This window comes from Cajanus cajan, chromosome 5 (assembly GCF_000230855.2).
Source record: "Cajanus cajan strain Asha chromosome 5, NIPB_CcT2T_4, whole genome shotgun sequence".
Classification (NCBI taxonomy): Eukaryota; Viridiplantae; Streptophyta; class Magnoliopsida; order Fabales; family Fabaceae; genus Cajanus; species Cajanus cajan.
In genome coordinates this window covers 56,519,888-56,535,655 of record NC_138521.1, presented here as the reverse complement: position 1 = coordinate 56,535,655, position 15,768 = coordinate 56,519,888, and the positions used below count along the sequence as shown (strand labels likewise).

General features: G+C 32.0%; 1 protein-coding gene across 1 annotated transcript; it reads right to left on the bottom strand.

Moving 5' to 3' along the window:
* Nucleotides 1-9,699: 9,699 nt before the first annotated feature.
* LOC145958103 (uncharacterized) lies at nucleotides 9,700-14,123 on the bottom strand. The gene is made up of 7 exons (XM_083074574.1): nucleotides 14,036-14,123; nucleotides 13,442-13,833; nucleotides 13,109-13,180; nucleotides 12,331-13,001; nucleotides 11,423-12,229; nucleotides 10,393-10,675; nucleotides 9,700-10,227 (listed from the first exon to the last, which is right to left on the bottom strand). The coding sequence occupies exons 1-7, from the start codon at nucleotides 14,121-14,123 to the stop codon at nucleotides 9,700-9,702; spliced, it is 2,841 nt and encodes a 946-aa protein (XP_082930700.1).
* Between the last annotated feature and the right edge of the window lie 1,645 nt (nucleotides 14,124-15,768).

The following is a 15,768-nucleotide window of genomic DNA, read 5'->3' as shown; positions in this document are numbered from 1 at the left end:
CAGGTACATATAGCCATATGGGTATAGCGTATAGGTATCTCAATTATAATAAGCTTTTTATTAAAAAAATATATATACTAACAACATAGTAATAATTCATTATATTATATCTATAGCACTGTTTGTCTACAAATTTGCATTGTTTTGTGAAAAAAAAAATTCATGAGGTTCCATGTAATTTTCCATGCATTATGAAATCATGATGCAGAATAACTTTCATGAATTATTTCCTCTTCTCGCCTTTTTCATGCTCACCAAACACATTATTTGAGTGATTTGCATCAAACTTTTATTTATTTTATTATTATTTAGTAACTAATTACGTGCAACCACATTTTCTGATCAATCAGTGCTGTAATTTTTCATACCATTTGTTTGGTAGCTGAGTTTTCTTTTCTGAAGTGAATTCTGAGTCTTCTGACTCTGTCACGTATTCATTGCGTCGAATTTTTGGGGACACTAATCTGATGGTCTCACCGGTGAAGCAAATCAATGCTCCCTCATGTTTACTTTTTATTTTTAATTTTTAAAGAAGGAGCCCAAATGCCTAATCATGTTTGTCAACAAATAATTAATTATTATTCTCGTATTTATGTATGGATATGTGCATATAAAAGAATTCACACCAATAATCACAAAACGTGTCAATCAATTGATATTAATTTTAAATTTAAGCTTTGACTATGCAATTATTATAAATATTCCGAAGAGTTTTTTCACTTATTATAGTTTTATCTCTTCGAGCAAGATTATGTTAAATATAAAATACCAGTGATCTTGTAAAAAAAATCACACCAACAAAAAAATCAAAACATAATCTGACTGAAGTCTCGAAAAGATAAAAATCACACCAACAGAAAAGTCAAAACTCCAAAAAAACAAATTGCTGGTACAGTTTAATTTAGAATTTTATAACTTAAAATATTCGCGTTCGAGCATATTAGGAGTAGAGAATCTTGAATCACAATTTGTGCTCCAACTTGTTTCTTTCTTTCTTTTTTTCCAGACATATTATTGACTTAGTCGAAAATTCAAAATTATTTAAATTAATAGTTTTCCCATGCGTCATATTATTAAAATGTGGTTTGTATTAAATATAATTATAAATAAATATAAAGTTAATGTTAATTTGATGTACTTTATAATTATATTTATAAACATACAATGGTGTTAAGGTCACTCGAAACCATGTGACTCAAAAAGGGTGAGAAAATTACTCGAAACAAAAGATAAAGGTCAACACCTACTAAGATTAAATTGAGAGTCTTATTTGTTCACACGTGAATGTGTTCGAATAGAATTAATTAAAATTGAACAAAGGAGTGCTCGAAAATTTATCTGTTGTTCATTGAAGGTTAAGCTAGAACGCGGTCTCGATAGTAACTCGAAAATGTAATAGTAACGCGAAATTATAAAGAGTTGTTATTGAAGGGATCTTAACAGTTAAGACGCACTAAGGTAGTTATTAAGGGTCGAATCGAGTAAAGTTGAAGCGCGAGGTGAACGGTTATGGGAAGTTACAATTTAGAGCCACGTAACAAGCATAGTGGATAGCGGTTATCCCCTAGTGGCGTACATGCATGAAATTAACCGTTCTTGATTGGCTCTATAAATACAAGAGCTTCGTACCTTCACAGAGGTCGGAAAAACTCATACTTGAACTAAACTCTCAAGCACTCTCCGCCTGCGCATATGGCTTTCGTGCAAGGAATTATTTTTGGGTATGACTACTTCTCGGCCACTTTTCTTTTCTCTTTTTAGGAGTAGTCTTAATGTAGTTTTCGTGTTTTTCTGTTAATCACGTAGTGTAATTGTGTACTTTAATCAATATGTTTCAACATTTGATTGTAGTTTGATCGTTAAACAAAGTGAACCATAATCTATATTGCAAATATATATATTGTTCATTCTATTCGTTTTATTATTTATGTGCATGAACGTTGCTTATTGGTAATCATTGATGAATATCTGGAAACCAATAACTGTTAAAATCTTCTACTCTATCTTTAATTCTCCTTAAGGTCATAAACGCATTAAAATACCTAAATTGAAATACTTTGTGTGCTAGTTCGAATATAAAGAGTCCACAAACTAATTCCACCGTAAACAAATGGATATAATACATTTCATGTATAGATTCAAATTTTGTATTAATAAGGTGAATATAAATATATTTCTCTAGAAACAAGGTGATAAATATATATTTAATGTGGTGTAAAAAAAAATATTTAATGTGTTTTGAATTAATGTTAAAAATGCGTATTACAAAATATTAATTATCAAACAATTTATAGGAAAATATTAATTATCAAATAATTTATTGGAAAATATTATTATAAAAAAATTGATTGTACACCCAAAAAAATATTTATTTCCAATTTAATAATCATATAATTCAATTTGGTGTATTTTAATATAAAATTATATCTATAATTAATTTACATATTAATTAATTTTTGAATATTAATTTGACTCATCATATGTTTTATTTTGGATTTTTTCGTTATTTATTTAGTTAAAATTTGTTACACAATTAATGTTGACATTTGATAATAAAAGTGTTCTTATTTCCTCCTTTCTTATTTATATAAAAATAATAATAAATATCAATATGAGTAATCAATATCTATAATTACTCTCAAGTCAGTTTTATTGATATATGTAAATAGATAAATAAATATAAATATAGTGGTAGGGAGTTGAGTAGATACATAGGGTTTGATTTTTATTATCACAGTCGTAATTTCCTTACCCAAAAAAAAAACAAGGGTACCATCTTTTATATTATATTGTTATTTTAATTTTAATAATATACTAACAAATCATTAAAAAAATTAACTATGATTTAATTTAAGTAATTGAATATTCTGTTAAATGTTTATATAAGATACTTTGTGCTAATTATTGAGTAAATTTAAAGTCTTAACTTAATTTATATTTGAAAATAATTAAAATGTTGACTGCATTTGTTGACTTTTTTAAATAATTAATAAAATCAAAATACTTTAATGTCTATCCATGTTATCTAGTCCATTTCAATTTCATGATTGTAAGTGTGTCGATAACGTGGATACGGAATCGTCTTTTGGTTGACGAATTTGGTTACCTTCGAAAACTATCCGGATTTTTATCACATACATGAAACATTTATAGCATTGAAAACGTTACCGTATAATAGCCACACACACAAGAGATTGTTATTGTATTATTATTATCCACATGGTGGCTAAAGTTTGCGATGGTTTAATAATGTTTTAAGTAGTGAGATGGAAGTGAAAAGAAGTAGAGGGAAAAATGTGAGAAGTGAATTCAATAAGAAATAAAATAAAAATTTAGGTTATTTAATAAGAGAAAAATTGAAGAAAGATTAATTTTTTTATTGGTTTTGTACTCTCCACACCAAGTCTGTAATGTCAAATGCATGACATCGTATCATTCTTGATGTAGAAATTATCTCAACCTCAAATCATCTAATCACATCAGTTAAAAGATTAAATTATTCCCTAACTGACAAGATAAAAAAAAATAAGTATGCAATCTTATCTTAACCAATGAGATATTCATATAAGGAGAAAAAAATCCTAATCAACATCAAGATATGTGCACTATATATATGAAACACTCACATCTACAAAAATTAACTTAAGCATTAAAGCTTTTTTTGCATATACCACCTGCATCTTGGAACACCCAACTTGCAGAACATGAGAGATTCATCAATCTCATCGATAGGAACTTAATTTTTTATGTTATGTTTCTCTTCATTTTCTATCTTATCATTTGCCACACATATCGCATTATTTTTTTCTTTAATTTTTTTTCTATCTTTCTCTACTTTTTACAAATACACTCTAACAAATGAGATATTTGTTCAGTAATTTCCATAAGAAATATTTTTAAAATATTTATTTTAAAAATTTCAAACAAAAATTCATTTATTTGTGTACATGTCCTAGTGTTACACAACATTGATGTTTTATAGAGAATATCACAAGTTCCTTCCAATTAATGACATGGGCTTAAACTTGAGTATATTTTTCTTCTATAATCGAGGACCCCTCAATACTCATCTTTCATGAGAAATATTTGATCATACACTAGTTCAAACTAACATGATAAATACATTCAATTAAATGTCAACACAATAAAATATTATTAAAAAATAGAAATTAAAATATAATAATATATTAGTGGTATTTTTTTTCTATAAAGTTTTGTTTCTTGTTATCTTCTTTCATGATTCCCTTGCATATATTATTGTAAAGAGTGAGAGACTGCGCAATAAGTTATTTGCAAAAATGAGTTATTCCCCGTTTCATATTTAAAGGTTTTATTTTGAAATTATCAATGCCTTTTATTTTTATAAAGGATGAAAAACACTTGACAATTAGAGTACATGACAATTAACCAACTAGCTAGTAATTCTAAATCTTTTTGTAACAAACTTAATATTTGTATATTAACTCGTAGATTGTGAATACAAAATACTAAATAGCCAAGACTTTCTATCTTTCTCTTTATTCTTTGTTCAATTCATATTTCATGTTCAACAAGCCTGTTGCAAAGCTTCTCCAACCTTGTTTCGATCGAGTTAGATGAGAACAATTTTCTTCCTTAGGTACAACAACCATATTAACTTTTTGAGAGCATAAATTGCATGGTCACATCATATAATTGTGAAAAACTAACAAGTTCATCTCTAAACAGATGTTATCAGTTGCAAATTTTCTAAAGCTTACTTCAATTGACACATGTATCATCCAACAAAATTATCAAAACTTTTATAACTTGATTGCCTAATGACTTGTGTGTGATTCACTTTAGCTTTTGATTTAGTGAAGTTTACATTTTATAAATTAAAAAAAAAATCATCGAAGGAAATATTCTTCTTGTTTTAAAGATGCGTTAAATGTATGAATGTAGTCTTCATATTTTAAGAGACAAAATTCGTCTCTTTTGTGGCGACAAAAAAGTTGGTGAAAGGGTATGTGATAATTATTACTTAAACAAGTTTGTGCTTTTAAGTAACATATTCAAAATGTTTTTCACTTCTCTCTCAATTTATTGTTTTAATTACATGTTCTTAATTTTTTACAAATTGACTTATTTTAACTCTAAAAAATACCATGTAACAAATCATAAAATATATTTTGTAATATGAATGTGCAGCAACATACAATTTTTTGTCTTGTTCCTTTTGTTATTGTATGAGAATCTTTATTTGTAAAAAGTTTTTAGGTACTTGTGAGAGTAAACACATGGAAGTTTTTATTTAAATATATTAGACGTTACTTATAAAGATGAATAGTTGATGTTTATGTAAAATACTTTTTGAACACATTACTTTCATGAAAAAATATTTTTTTTCTTCTTCTAGGACATATGTCGATTTATTTTTTTATTGTTTTACAAATATGAGATATATGTATAAATTTTTAATAAATTTTAATTGCCTTTGATATCATAAAAACATGAGAGGTTAGATACTTTATTTATTTTTAGTTCTAATATTTGCTTTGAATAAATATTGTACATGTTGTACTAACACTAATGCAAGGAGACTACTTTACATCAATTAAAATGATTTTTTGTACAACAATTGTGGATCGATGTTGTTCTTGTCAATGTTAAAAGTGAAGCATTTTGACATGGTAATGGAATCAATGTAAAACATAGTTTTATACATTAGTTATGATAGTAATTGATGTAAAAAGTTATATTTTTTACATTGGACATGTGACATATATAATGTAAAATGTGACCACTTTTTATATTGATTATGGTACAATTAATAATAAATATATTTTTTATTAATAATTTTGATAGATAAAAATAACATTTTTTATTAATAGGTTTGCTTTACTACTATCTCAAACTTGTAAATAACAAATACAATGGACAAATGCTTCATTATCAATTATACGATAATGACCATATGATTTACAGTAAAATATCATAAACTACATATAATCTAGATTATATATATATTTTATTATTTATAAATCACATACATTATAAATTAACCAAACAATTTATAAAGACTATAGTTAATGTTGATGTTCAAAATTAAATACATTATCTTATATCATGAATCAACTATTTTTTTTAAACAACAGTAAACATGTGTTTTGTAACACAATAACCACACTCGTAATATTTAGTTCGTTAACGATACTACACTATTGAATAGCAAATTTAAATATTAATAATTATGATATAATTTAAATATCAAATTTAAAGTACTAACATGTAGGTAAATTCATTTAAAGTTCTTTAATTTTTTGTGTTGCTAACAAATGATATCCACTCATAAGTCATAGATGGGTAAAAATATATGAATGTAACAACTACTCTTGACTTATGTAACTAAATTAAAATTTCTTACTATTCATACAATCTCATCTTATTATTGTGAATAATCAATTTTTTTGGTTGCTATTTTAAAAAAATGACAAAGTCATAATGTAACGTAGCAAGTTGTTTTAGAAAGCCCAAAAGTCTAGTATGGGTGATTCAGTAGCTTAGAACGGGCCGTTCCCAAACTGGAACGGGTTGTTCCAAACTATTGAATTGACCTATAAAACGTAGTTGAGAACGGGCCGTTCTAGAGGGAGAACGGGCCGTTCCAAACCCCAAAACGGGCCGTTCTGGAGGGAGTATGGGCCGTTCTGGATGGAGAATGGGTCGTTATGGATGAGTCCCAAAACAGGCCGTTCTAATTTCAGAACGGGCCGTTCTGCATGTAATTTTTACACATGATGAAGGGGTACAGAACGGGCCGTTCCGAATTCGGAACAGGCCGTTCTGGCCACTCCTGAATGTCTATAAATAGAGTTGGGTGGTTTAAGAGAAATGAAGGTTTTTAGAGAGAAGGACTCTGGACTAGGAAACTTGCTTTGGGTGGATTGGAGTTTTGGGTTGAGCTTCGGAAAGGGAATTCCGCTTCTTGGCTATTCTGAGCCAATCTTCAGGTAAGGGAAGCTAGATTGTAAAGTTGTTGGTTGTATGTGAGTTGGGAACTTCTTTGGGTACTTAGGTTGATTAGTATGAGTTATGTTATGTGATGAAAATATTGTGGGTTGATAATATATGATTAAATATTTATTAATGATGTTGTTGGAGATGCATGTGGTAGTTAAGTTGTGAAGTTGTTTATAAGTTGTGTTGATCTATGATATTGTTGAAGCTAGTTGAAATTAAGTTGATAAAGTTGCTATATGTTATGTGTGGACATGTATATGTTGTGAAGTGCATGATGGTAATATTGTTAAGTTGTTAGAGAAGAGTTGTATGTTGTGCCATGTGTTGAAATGAGATGTTGTGTTGTTAAAATGTGTTGTTAAATAACGTTGATGATTTGTTGTGCTGATGTACCATGTTTTTAAAATTATTAAAGTTGCATGGTTGTATAATTGAATAAGAAGTTGTCAATCTGGTATATAATGTCTATTGTTGTATTGTTGTAAGTTGTCTAAAGTCGTTAAGATGCTTATTGTTGTAAAACTATGATGATAAGTTGTTGATCACTAGGACTAGAGGAGATGCTTTCAAAGTTGTTCATACCATTATGCGGATTGAGATAGTTGTGGTGCTTTGAGAGCCCAATTTGTTGAAAATTCTCCTTGGGAATTTGTCCCTTGGAGTGGATGTTGTGTTGTTCTCCTCTATGACTTAGTTGATCCCGTGTGTGGGCAAGGTCGAGGCACATGTGTATAAAGCGACCACGGTATAGGGGCCAGGCCGAGCTATACTGATTACAAGCGGCCAGATGTTTATTATTGTAAAGTTGTTATGGTGTCTATTGTTGTAAAGTTGAAAAGTTGGGGACATATGGTGAAGATATATGTCCTATGTTGAGATACATAGTACTAAGGTGATAAGTTGAAAGTTGTTTTAAAGTTGAATCCCTTAGTACTGTGTGGGCGACATGGAAATAGTTGATCCATGTCATGGTTGAATGACCAATTTGAGTAAGGTATCTAGTTAGAGATGTAGTCTTTGACTATGTACTGTAGGGTGTGTGGTACTTGGAGGACAGTGGGTGGGCTAACTCCATATGTGGATTGGTGATGCTAGCCAAGGCCGTGGTAGGCTCATACCCAAACCCTTCTGTCCTGACAGTAATACTGGACCTCCGAGTCTAAGTGGCACACCTGAGAAATTGCTTATTGTTGTCTATACCTGGTTCTCTTCGGAGTTCTTAACGTTGTTCTATACCTGACCTGGTTGAGATAGGTCAAACGTTGGATTTGGTAGGGTTTATACCACCTAGACTGCTCAACCTCAGTTGTTGGAGATCTTCGAGTTGAAATGTGTGACGACGCATAAGTTGTTGATGAGTTGATTTGTTGTTGATAAAAGTTGTATCTATGTTGTTATGTTGTTAATCTGTGATTGTGATGTATGTTGTGATTGTGTTGTATGTTGATCCTGTTGAGGATGATGATAATGTTGTTATGTTGTAAGTTATTTTAAACATGTATTTGTTGAGAGGTGTTGATACAGCGTTGATATGTGGAATTAAGTTGAAATGATGTTAAGATGTATATATATGTGTTGTTTATCTTTTGTGTCAGATGTGAAGATGATTATAGAGTTGTGTTTCATATTTGATATTATGAGTTGTTTATTGTCTCTAGCTTACCCTTGCGTGTTTCCATGTGGTTTGGACTGCGATGATCATACGTTGGTATGAGAGCAGGGCAGAGATAGACTGAGAGATAGCTACTAGAGGCCACAGGAGGTGCCTGGAGATAGATTGATTTTTTTGTAGCTACCTTATAGTAGCATACTTTGTTGTATATAATTGATTGTTGTTGGTTGCTTGATTAGCAACTTGTGTTGTAAATATTTTATAATACTATTTTAGTATATATATATATATATATATATATATATATATATCCCAGTAGTGTGAGTGTTGTTTCGTAGTGTGACGGCCACAGCGAGTCGTTACACATAAAGAATAATAAAATAAATAAATAAAATAAAAGATGATAAATAGGAGAAATTGCAAAGACTTGGTCTTCAAAGGATGGAGCATAGCAACTATAAAAAGAAGGTTATGATATAATGGTTGTTATTTAAAAAGAGGAAAAGTGATTAGATAGTAAATAGTTCTTAAAAAAAAAGTTAATAAATAGTTAGTTACGAATCAATTCCACTATAAAATGAGGCATACAATTTTAGCAAGGTATGGTTTATTTTACAGTGAAGTGAACTGAGTATGTGAGTATCAATGTTTAACTTTTTTATTTTTATTTTTTATATATATAATATTGACAAGTTTAATAATTAGAAATACTTACAATATAATAAGAAAAAATGAAGATGCATACTTGTGAATTTTGATCGTGTGACATGTAACTTATATTTTTTTAAGGGACAAAATAAATATTTTAAAATTGATGTGGATGTAGGTCACAGAATGTGTCAAATTAGATGGTTTCATATTATTTGTTGAGTTTTTTTGATGAGAAATAAAACTTTAATTTTGATCTCTTTAAATTTGAAGTCTTAAATTGAGTATTTACTTTAACTCATGCAATGATTTTTTTTATATTAATGGAATAATAAATTTTTTTTTTGATAAACAAAAAAGATTTAAATTATTAGGAGTACAAGGGGTACTCCAATCCATTACAATAGAATTCAAAACTAAAGCAAAAATTATGAGATACACAAACTCGGGTTATAATACTAACTAATGTAACTAAAAGAACAACCGGGGACAGAACTAGTAATCCACTTCCATGAACGCAGTTTAATGTTGTCCAACACTTCCTTGCAATCCGTAACACCTTGCTGAAAGATAATAACATTCTGATGAAGCCATAGTGACCAGTTTACAGAAACCCAAACCACCTGAAAAATTGAGAGCGTTTTTTTATATATACCAAGATTTGTCCAATATAGATAGAGAGAAATTAAAGAATTTGGAAGGACCACCGCAACCTCCAACCAATTAGTAACAGCTAACCAAGTATTAAAAGCTATTGGGCACATTAGAAATAGATGAAGAGAGTCTTCAACAAACAGAGAGCAAAGAGAACATAAATTGTTATCCAACTCCACACCACGTACTTGTAACAATGATTTGCACGGGAATGCATTCATGAACATCTGCCAACAAAACACCAAGCACTTGATCGGAGCCTTACATTTCCAAAGACTTTTTATGACTAGATGAAAATCTGAGGAATATCCAAGTTCTCCACCCATCGAGCGCTGCAGCCAAAGGTACACACTTTTCACTGAGAATACACCATCCTTATCACAAATTCATCTCCAATGATCTTGCTTAGAAGAGAAAATTTGCAGACCCTGAAGCATTTTCGACAAGGTATTCACACTCCTTATTTCATGGACAAAAGGTTCTATTCTCCAATTAACCTGCCACACCCACCTAGATCCCTCCCAAGTTCCATTATGCCCCACCATTGACAACGAATCAAAGGCAAAGGAGTACAAATGAGGAAAGACATCCAACAAGCGCAAACCACCTATCCACTTATCCTCCCAAAATTGGGTCATAGTGTCATCGCCAATACAACGTTCAATCTTTTCATCCAACCAAAAATTTCCTTGTTGTAGCACCCACATTATATCCTTCCACCACCAAGAATCCCTCCTATCCACATTTGAGCACTTAGAAAAGGACTCAATGCAGCCATACCTACCATGAAAAACTTTAGCCCACATTATACCTGGAAAGAGCATACACCTCCACACCCATTTCCCTAGTAGTGCCCAATTGAACAATCTGACATCCTTGATTCCTAGTCCACCCTCATCCTTTGACTTACACACCGTTTTCCATTTTACCCAAGGAATCTTTGAGGCATCCTCACAAGAAATCACATTGGATGGCCACAATTTCCTTAATCACCGAGTTTGGTGCTTTAAAAAATGACAGAAAATGGATGGGCATTGCATTCAAAATCGAATTAATTAAGGTCACCCTCCTCCCAATGGACAAATGCCTATGTTTCCAAGATGATAGACACTTACGTAAGCCATCAAGCATTGGTCTCCAAGTAGACAACTTCCTAGGATTTGCACCAAGAGGTAGCCCAAATGCTTAAACGGTAGTTGACCCACCTTTCAATGTAAAAAAGAAGCCACCAAATCAATAAAATTTACCCCTGAGTGAATGTCAACCACGCAACTCTTGTGAAAATTAATTTTCATACCTGAAATTAACTTAAAACAACGCAATATGGACTTTAAGCACCACAAATTCTGCATAGTAGCTTATCCAATTATCAAAGTATCATCAGCGAACTGCAAAAGAGAAATTGGCAAACTTTCACCACCCATGTGTAATCCCGTAAATAGATTCATATCTAAAGCCCTAGTCCTCAACAATTTGAGACCTTCTGCAGCAATTAGGAACAAAGATGGTGCTAGTGGATCTCCCTACTTTAATGCCCTACCAATAGCTACTTCCGCTGTGGGACTCCCATTCACAAGGGCTGATAGACTACCCCCACATACACAACCTTCCATCCACCAGACCCATCTCTCATCAAAACCACACCCTCGGAGCATGAACAACAAGTAATCCCATTCCATAGAGTCATATACCTTCTCATAATCAATCTTCATAACAAAAATCGGCTTCTTATATTTCTGAGCATAATCAATTGCCTCAGCCGCAACTATAACACTATCCAACATATGTCTACCAGGAATAAAAGCAGACTGGTTCTCTAAGATAATTGATGGAAGAATACCACGTAATCTATTCTCCAATACCTTAGAAATAATTTTATACAAGCACTCAAGCAACGAAATAGGAAGAAAATCAGTCATACCTTGAGGGTAGGGAACCTTGGGGACCAAAGCCACAAAATAAGACAAAAGAGCCTTTAGAACCTTCAAGTTAGTATGAAATTCAGCAAGCAAATCCATCACATCCACCTTTATAAGAGGCCAAAATCTCTTCAAGAAAGCAAAATTAAACCCATCAGGTCCTGGGCTTTTGTCGCCATCACTCTCCCTAATCAAACAACACACCTCCTCCTCAGTAAAGTCACCAACCAACCTTGCTTTTTGCGCATTAGACAACACAAGAAAGCCAACAAGTGATAATCGTGGTCTAAGCCAACTTCTAGCTTTGAAATGCTCCTCAAAATATGACCTCACAACCTTTTTGATCTCATAAACCTTCTCTACCATTCGCTCACCTATCTTTAAAGCAATAATCTGGTTAAGTCGCTGCCTTCCCCTGATATAAGCATGAAAGTATTTAAAATTTAAATCACCATATTTACCCAATGAACTCGCGCCTTTAGAGCTAACAAGCTTAGTTTGTTTCTCCGAGCACACCAAATACCATCCACTAGCTCCTTTTGCCTACTCCTTTCTGATTCTGCAAGAAAGTAATCCTCATTCTTCGCATCCAGCTCTTTTAATTCCTTGGTCAGACTTTTTATCTTGGTATCCACATTACCAAACACGTCGATGTTCCACTTCTTTAGAGCATTTTTAACATTCAAGAGCTTTCCTCTTAATCTCTGGGCGGCCCATGTACCTTGGACCTGTTTCTCCCATGCAGACCTCACCACACCCTCAATACCACTATGTGAAAGCCAACAATTATTAAAGCGAAACGGTTTAGGACCCCAGTTTAGTACCTTGTGGTTCAAAATCAATGGACAATGATCAGATACATCACGTGGGATCATCTCCACATATCCTACGCCCCAATGAGCACTCCAACTTTCTGAGACCAACACCCTATCCAACCTACTCATCATAGAACCATCACTTTTAAACCAAGTAAATCGCTTCCCAACTAGTGGTATATCAATCAACTCCATATCTCTTATAAACGAATTGAATTCCTCCATATCCCGTGCACCGTATTCACCAATCACCCTTTTTCTCTCATCTTGTCTTCTCATCGTGTTGAAATCCCCAACTATACACCATAAACAACTCCCAAAACCACGTTTAGACATGATTATCTCTTCCCACAACCGTCGCTTATCCACCAACTGATAAGGAGAATAGACATTCATCACCACACACTTATTCGCATTCACACCTCATTGCAAGCAAATACCATGGAAACCAGAACCAGAAAATGTAAACACCAATTTACCTCGGTTAGAGTTTCAAATAGAAAGTAGACTGCCACTCCTACCTTGAGAAGGAGAAGCAAACCACTCAAACTCTATAGATCCCCATAAGTAAGCACAAAAAGCATGATCACACCTTTCCAATTTAGACTCCTATATTGCAATAAAATCTAGCTCCTCAAATCGAATAAGCTCAGATATACGACGCCTTTTCACATCACCCCCTAGTCCACGATAATTGAATGTACCAATTCTCATTGCATATCCGAGGAACCCCTATTACCAATCGCCACCATACGATCCCTCCACTCTAAGGAAATAAGTTTCTGTTGCACCTCGTCTTTATTCCCACGCACCTCCATTCTAACACTCTTGCAGATAGAGAGAATATGATCAACCATGACTTCATCACAACACCGTTCTAACTTTGCACCTGAATTAACACCTTTAGTCTCAATCGACGGGACCAACGTTGAGGTCCCACCATCTACAATAGTCGTTGCAGACACAAAATCTTCCGACGTTGACACCGAATCTTGGGAAGCTCCTTTGTTCTGCTTTTTCTTTCTGGCTTTTTTTAGTACACTTCTCATATTATTTCTCACAATAGGCTCATCACTTTTGGCTTGAAGGGAGTCTATTGACACCACCCCCTCCCTAGGCTCAATACACCTCTCCACTTCATCTGGCCAGAGTACTTTGTTAAACCCAAGAAGGTCCTTCTGGGATACTAGCCCCAATTCCTCATCTAGCCATGCACACCCATCCCGACTCAGGCCCTCCGTTGTTTTAGAATTCAAACCCCCCTTTAGTCACATCTTTGGGAGGATTTGGATCAACACCATCAGTAGTCACCACATTTAGAACCTCCATTTCCACCTCTGTTCGCACCCCTCCATCATCACCCTCCACACCACCCCCTTTACTAAACACTCATTTCTTTTTACTACCCGCCCTACTCCCATTGTTAATCAAACCACCACCATCATCCAATGTCACATAGTGATCATCGCCTACCTCCCTCATAGGGCTCACCATATCATTATGCATATTCCCCTATGCCCCATTTTGAATATTCTTAGAGACTTCGTTAATAGCCCCTTCAATTGCTTTAAAACCTTCCATTACCAAATTTGTAAGTTTAGCAACTGCCATAGCGGATTTTGTTGCCCCTTCAACCATCTGTTCCACCGTTTGCTCTACCCCCTCAACACAATTCCCACCACTATCGTCATTGCCAATCCCCGATGAGGCCTCACCACTACTACGTTCTTTATTCTTTGTCTCCAGTTGCCCCTCCTCCATCCCTCTATCCTCATCAGAGGAATAATTTTTCAAATCCTCCAAATCAAATGATTGATCAACGGAGACATCCTCTAAGGTGTTATCATCGCTATCCCATTCTTTTATCATAAATTGTCCTCCATGTTCCTCCACGATACAAACCGAAAAGCGTAAGTCATTCACCAACACCCGTGTTTCCTCATTGATTAGCACCTTATACGTCGTACTCATTTGAATTTGGACATAATGGAATAACAATTATACTATTAATATCATTTAAATCATATGAATTTATAAAATAGTCATTTGTTATAAAAAAAAATGCATAAATTATTTTTTTGAAATTTATTTAAATGTGCAATAATTAATAACGTCAATTGAATAATATTTTTATCTTTAACATTATTTGATTGCAAGAATTTAATGACTAACAATTCACTAGCTTAAATTACTTGTATTTCTTAACAAAGTTGTTTAAAGTTCAATTTTTGATATTGAATATGAAATAAACTATGTTGAGTGAAAATATCTATCTTGTGTACGCTTATAGTTTTCAGTAAAGATTTGTTATATTTCCGGTGATATATAACAATATTATGATTACAAGAATAAAAATACTAAATTTATGTGTGTTAAAACAAAGTATGTTTTAATTTAAATTGTAAAAAGCACTACAATATTCAATACAAAGTGAGTAAAATATTTATTTTAAAAAATATTATAAAAGAGTTTTATTATAATATATTCCTCTCACTCGATAATAAGTGTCGTCCTAAATTATTTTATATGAATCAAGAAAAATTAGTAAATAAAATAAAATAATAATTTTACATAATTAATCTTATAATTAATCTTCTTTACATATTATGATAGAGGGAGTATTAGTTAAGAAATGTTAATTAAAAATCACATTTTGGAAAATAAATAAATAATTTATATATATATATATATATTAAAATAAGTTATGCATCGAAAGTTGAAAAATAATTTTATATTATTATTTAATTATAAATTACTAATTATAATAAATTTGTTAAATTTTATGATAAGTACTTTAAAAGTCATAAAAATAATTATTTTTATTAATTTACAGTAGAAAGTAGGAACTATTTTACATTTGAAATGCTACTTGTATAATAACTAGCATTATTTTTATGTTTAATAATACTTTTTTAATAAATAAAGTGATGGAGAGATATAATTAAAAAAATAATATTGTTGAAGTTATTCTAAATATTTGTTTGAAATCTTTATGTTCACGGTCTCAATGTTTAAATTTTTGTTATGAAAATAAACAAAACTTAATGCAGTTACTTAACTAAAGTTAATTAACATTTAATCAAAATTGGAGTGTTGGAATCTTACAGAGAGAAGTGCACCTAAATTTTGTCCCGAAATA

Excerpts from the sequence above, each read along its gene's own strand:
- LOC145958103 (XM_083074574.1), bottom strand. The coding sequence starts at position 14,123 with ATGGTGAGCCCTATGAGGGAGGTAGGCGATGATCACTATGTGACATTG. Across the intron at positions 13,834-14,035 it reads TAACAATGGGAGTAGGGCGG|ATGAGGAATTGGGGCTAGTA; the intron begins GTAGTAAAAAGA and ends GTGCATGGCTAG. Across the intron at positions 10,676-11,422 it reads GCTATTGGTAGGGCATTAAA|GTATGGCTGCATTGAGTCCT; the intron begins GTAGGGAGATCC and ends TTTTCATGGTAG.